We start from the raw sequence: 6,000 nt of genomic DNA, 5'->3' as shown, positions 1-6,000 counted from the left end.
AAGTTAAATCCTCACTCATGGGTTTAATAGCTGTAGAGCTGCTACCCATAGAACAATAATGGTGCCATTCATGCATTTCACACCACAAAGTTATTTGACACTCAATTAACTTGTGGCAAATTATTGTAATGTCACATCCCTTGGTGGCTCAAAGTAGCAAAGACTGGTGATGCTTTTTGCAGTGCTCTTTCTGTGTAGTCACTTATTTTGTCAACGCGTATGCAAATTTGGATGTTTGCATATATTTTGTCCCACAGGGCCTGGGCAGAGCTCTAACAAATGATTGTCCTGCATGTACAATGGCCCTACTGTTTTTTGTGCTGTGTATATGTTTAAATGTCATCTACCACTAATGTTACCAAAAAAGTGGATGGGGAACAAGGGGCACAAATTACACCATGTGCAACTGCACGCACTGTAGGCCGCTTCTGATGTGCTACCACGCCTAGTGTCCTGCGAAACCATTCTGTAAAGTTGGCCACCCTACATGGGAGGGTCACACATCAGTGCTGCCCTTTTATTTGCTTGTGCTGTCTATCGGTTAAAATGCCATTTACCACAAAAGTGGGTCCCCCAGAAAAGAAGACAGACACCACTGTGAACTACGTGCACCAGACTGCTTCTGATATACGCATTGGGCGTAATTTTAGGGGGGACAGGGGTGTTTGTCCCCCCCAACTTTCATGGCACACCATTTTACCCCCATTCATTTGGCTGGGGCACCTTTTCTTCAGATGTCATGTCCCCCCCAACATTTTCAGCAAAGTTACTCCACTGCCCCCAACTTTCATGGCACACCATTTTACCCCCATTAATTTGGCTGGGGCACCTTTTCTTCAGATGTCATGTCCCCCCCAACATTTTCAGCAAAGTTACTCCACTGGATATATGCCTCTGTGTTTAATTTGTCATGCATTATCATTGTGTGAAGTTGGTGACTATAATCATACATTTTTTAATTTATTTCAATTTATAAAGCGCTCAGCGGCCCTAAGGCATCGTGGCAAAGTTGAATATCTCAGCAGTTTTGGATAAAATGAAGAAATAAGCGAAAATGGGAGTGATGTTGAGGAGAACACATTCAAGAAAGTTTCTTCCCCAGAAATAAAGTTCTTCGTTCTCCATTTTTGAACCCATGGATTAGTCCCGACTCCCCCCACACCCTCCCTGTTCCACTAAAGCCTCGCGAGAGCCGGCTTGGCTCCATTGTGCCACGTTCAAAAGGTTCTTGGGAGTACAGACGGCTGGGAGGGAAAAACAAAAGGAACATCAAATGTGCACAGGAAGGGCGCGACTACGTGGCTCAGACGACCAATCACTCAGGGCGCTTTCTGGGATGTACCATGCAGAGCTCTGACAACCCACACCACAGACTCCTGACACGGACAGCCCAGACAGTTTCAAGACTACCTCCTAGCAGCTTCTTCCCTTCTCCCCATTGGCCAGTGCTGGCGAGTGGGCGGGGATACGGCATTGGGATGCGTGGCGCTGTGATTCGGCTCTCGGGGTGAATGTGGGAATGTCAGCCTCCACCTTGGATTGGGAGCGGCTCCGACTGTCACTGCGCAAGCGCGTTGTGAGGCGTGCCAGCCCCAATCCCTGGCAGTAAACCAGAGGTAAGACACGAGAGATAAGATAGCGCCCACTACGTGCAATACTATCAGCCACGGCGACACGAGATTAACACCAGCAGTACCCACAACGCAGACGGTTTAAACAGTTCTGACCATGGCTAACCAACCAAGGACCAAGACAGCCAAGAACAAGAAAGGTAAGTACAGCGTCGTCATAGCATGTGCCCCCCGCCTCTCCTGTGTGTTATGTACTCCTAAACGTAACTTTGTGCTCCGTACGCTTATTCGTGTGGCTTTCTGTCGTTGTGCAGTGTACTAATGTACTATGTTGCCACCTGCAGTCCTATGTTGCTTGTCCTCTCAACCCCTTGCTACCTATTCGATGCCCACCTATGATGTGTTTATGCTCTGTCTATACGCCATGCTTCTGTGCCCAGATTTACATATCCTTGGCTGTGCAAGTCCCTTGATGCATCAATGGCGTGCTTGTAAATTATAAAAGGGTACATTCAGCTGTCACCCTATCTGTGCATTGCTAAGTCTGTTTTGATGTATATCGATCTGCATTGCAATGCCTCCTTAGCCTTGCACTGCTTATGCAAATGTTTGTGCCATGCTGTGCTTTTAAGTCTGCTTGAGTTATTGTTGTGGATGACTGTGTTGTCCTTTCGCTTGTGTAACTCTCGGCAGCTACTGTTTTGTTTGTCTTTTACTCTCCCCAATATGTGAACCTGATTATCACCCGCTAGCCGTTACTGCCAGTGTGGGATGTGAGGGTTGTCGGGAGTGCAATCATTTGCAGAGAATTTTAAATGGCATATTTTAAATGATCCCAAAGTTGGTGCCAACCTTTATCACGTGCCCTTCTTTGAGGTTTAACACCATGCTCCCAGAGTAGCTTCATCATTTGCAAGTTACACAAAACGCTTTTACATTTTTACCCAACCTATTTACCACCAAAAACGTACCTCGTTTAGTACCTTCAAGTGAAAACATGTCTGCGTTTTAACATGTATCATTCACGCCAGTTGCTTATTGTGCTTAATTGTTTTCGACCACCACTATTCATAAATAAAAAAAGTGGTCTCTTTAAGGTGTGCCTTCCATTTTGTGTAGTTTACTTTCAACCCCACTGATTGTTTGCTTACTGGGCAAGGCCAAGGTTCTATGAAAAAAAAGGTTGCGGGATTAAAGCCGTGCCAGGGAAAGTAGGGCAGATTCCTCTCGCAAAGACGAGGGAAAACTAGGGGGAGGGTGCGTTTGGGTTTCATACGAACGCTTGTTCGTCAGAAAGAAACCAAGTGATTTTAAAAAAGTACCCCCAATATGTTTACTCCGAGTTTTTCTGTTAAGAACAATTCCTTCACACACACACCTCTGCTGTCACATTTTTGAGGGACTAATTATAAAAACGTCCCCGTCTGTTTAATGGGGACATGGTAAGGGTGTTTCGGGTGACTTGCATGCTTTACTAGCCCAGTGCAAGTTGGTTTATTCAGAGACGAATCTAAAGTTCCATACTACGAGTGCTGGGGGACATTAGGAATGTGCATATTGAACATCTTATACTGTATGTGTATGCCGTCTGTGGGACGTGCCTGTCATGTTTATGACGGAGTATGCTGTCATTCTAGTGAGCGTTTCCCCGTTCAGCTTTCCAATGGATGGAGAGGGCGATGCCATTCATTCAGTGTGGGTTAGCCGGGCGCAGAGCTTGAAACTCTCACCCATCCACCACTTTCATATGTGAACGTGTCAGTTCTGGAGGGGGAGGGGAGCAGATGTTTCCAATCTGCTTCTTCACTGGCTGAGCCTCACGCTCGCTCCCTTCGTTGCTTTAAGCGAACTCGTAGTGGAATCCTCCGTCGATTCGCACTGGGCCAAAGGTTTTCATTTCAGGGTGTTTTTCTTGGCCTTTGCTCGTAAACTGTTTTTAACACGACAGTACACGATGTGACCTTAAGTATGCAGGTGATATATACTTATAAACCTTTTTAGCAATCGTTTTCATGTACTTGGTATTCACTCGCTAATCCCCCACCACCCTCTCAAAAAATACGTTTTGGATATTTCAAACCGTGCACAATTTTCAGGTCTGGTGTGCAACTCCCAGGAAGATGCACAGGTTGCAGATAACTTTTTAGCTAACGAGCAAACGTCACGTCACGGCTTCTGCAATCTCTTGCCCCAACGTAACCGTGTGCGCTACTCAAAGGTTCGCCATTTGTAACATCTTTGTGTGTAAAACGAAACGGGCCATGTTACTTGATTTAGTCATTTGGACGCCTTTGTTTTAATGCAAAACTCTCATGGGAAACCATAAAATATCTGTTCCTTTTGGAGATTTTTCATGGTTTCCAAACCAAGGGGTGGAATTGTAGAACACGTGCTTACACTGTAGTTGTCCTGTTTAGTTTAGTGCTGCGTTTCACTGGGGCTTGTGGGCCATTGACTTAATCAGCATGCCATTGTAGGCCCACGCGGCTGTACTCTACCTTTTTGAAAGACTATAGCCCTATTTTCCCATATGGCAGGCCGATTAAGGACCTTTTGATAGACACCAAAACGTGATGGATGGATAGTTATGGATTAATCATAACCACTGGCATTGGGCTTCTTCAACTGTTTTATGAACCTGTTTGTGCTATTACAGAACGAAACCAGCCATATGCATCAGTATGGGCCCTTCCGCCAATGGGAACATTTCGAGGGCTGTGCTCTTGACAAAAGTGGCTACTCTGCACGGAAATGCAAGCAACCCAGACCTGTTTAGGGCTTGTTTGACATCCATGAGTTACAGCGTGATTCATTAGACACAAAGAGCAAGGCAGGCATTCTGCCTTCTGCTAAAACGTTTTACTCCAAACCTTCTCATTTTTTTGGGATGGCGCGTATCCCTTTTCGTATCTCTGCTTTGCTATGTTCTCCCTACAACCCTGAAACCTTGAAATGGACTTAAAGGGATGGTCTAGTAAAAATTTTTATTTCAAAAATAGATAGGCCACATTAAAAAAAAATACTAGCATCCTCCGTTTTAAAACTTCCTATGAAAAATTTTGAGCTATTCAAGCTCAAAATTCGAAAAAGCAAGCACAGGGGCGCCGCCATTTTGTGAAATGGAGGCCCTCCTGTGCTGGCTTTTGCTTTTGCGGCACTAATGAAGGAAAAGCCAGCCAGCTGTAGTAAACAAAGTCTACCGCTGGGTGGCTTTCCCTTCATTAGTGCCGGGACTCGGAGGACGCGGACCGGAGACCAGAGCAGGAAAGCTGCAGCTGAATCTCGGTAAGTGCTATTTATTTTTTTTACAAAAAATAAGCACTAGCTGCGTTTTTTTTCTAAGTTTTCCGGGCTGGAGGAGCCCGGAAAACTTAGAAATAAAACTGCAGCTTTAAAAACGTTGTATTTATGTTTGCGGTCGCTTTTGAAGCGACCGCAAACATAAATACAACGTTGTGTTGGAAAACGCTGCGGTTTTTCGTTCCAAGTTTCTCAGGCTCCCCCGTGGGGAGCCCGAGAGCCCCAAATGGAAAAGCAGATTCAGGCAGACACAACACGGTTGTGTTGGAAAACGCTGCGGTTTTAAAACCGCAGCGTTTTCCAACACAACGTTGTATTTATGTTTGCGGTCGCTTCAAAAGCGACCGCAAACATAAATACAACGTTTTTAAAGCTGCAGTTTTATTTCTAAGTTTTCCGGGCTCCTCCAGCCCGGAAAACTTAGAAAAAAAAACGCAGCTAGTGCTTATTTTTTGTAAAAAAAATAAATAGCACTTACCGAGATTCAGCTGCAGCTTTCCTGCTCTGGTCTCCGGTCCGCGTCCTCCGAGTCCCGGCACTAATGAAGGGAAAGCCACCCAGCGGTAGACTTTGTTTACTACAGCTGGCTGGCTTTTCCTTCATTAGTGCCGCAAAAGCCAGCACAGGAGGGCCTCCATTTCACAAAATGGTGGCCCCTTGTGCTTGCTTTTGAGCTTAAATATCTCAATTTTACATAGGAAGTTTTAAAACGGAGGATGCTAGTATTTTTTTTTTAATGTGGGCTATCTATTTTTGAAATAAAATTTTTTACTAGACCATGCCTTTAACCTGTAGCCCGAAGGCTCTTAAGGTATGCTTCATCCTCCTGCTCGCTTGCAGCAGATCTATTTTCTGAGCTGTCACTTTGCACAGAATACCCCAGGGGTATGGTAATTCCTGATTCCAAAGCGTGAGCTCAAACTCTAGGTAAGTAGCAGAAAGCTTTACAACAGTATTTATACCACAAATGTAAGTTTGCCGATTAAATGCAACTAAACAGGGGATCATCATGTGGTCTAAATATCTGACTGAGTCAAGGCCTATCACTCTTTGTGTTTTAGCCGACGCTTGATGTCCCATAAGCTCGAAATACTAGGAGTTTAAGAGTTCCCTCCTACCAAGTCTTTCT

At 45.0% G+C, this 6,000-nt stretch overlaps 1 protein-coding gene across 6 annotated transcripts in view; it reads left to right on the top strand.

The window, feature by feature from the left end:
- The first annotated feature begins 1,591 nt into the window (after nucleotides 1-1,591).
- ASPH (aspartate beta-hydroxylase) overlaps nucleotides 1,592-6,000 on the top strand; it is a 1,438,894-nt gene continuing 1,434,485 nt past the window's right edge. For all 6 annotated transcript variants that reach the window (XM_069621106.1, XM_069621103.1, XM_069621107.1 and 3 more), the window contains exon 1: nucleotides 1,592-1,771. In XM_069621106.1, coding sequence (XP_069477207.1) covers nucleotides 1,729-1,771 — 43 coding nt within the window. In that variant the 5' untranslated portion in view covers nucleotides 1,592-1,728. The remainder of the gene's footprint in view (nucleotides 1,772-6,000) is intronic.

Source organism: Ambystoma mexicanum, chromosome 5q (genome assembly GCF_040938575.1).
Source record: "Ambystoma mexicanum isolate Mex_15411 chromosome 5q, UKY_AmexF1_1, whole genome shotgun sequence".
Taxonomy (NCBI): domain Eukaryota; kingdom Metazoa; phylum Chordata; class Amphibia; order Caudata; family Ambystomatidae; genus Ambystoma; species Ambystoma mexicanum.
The sequence above is the reverse complement of the archived record's forward strand: the minus strand, read 5'-3'. Positions and strand labels throughout refer to the sequence as shown.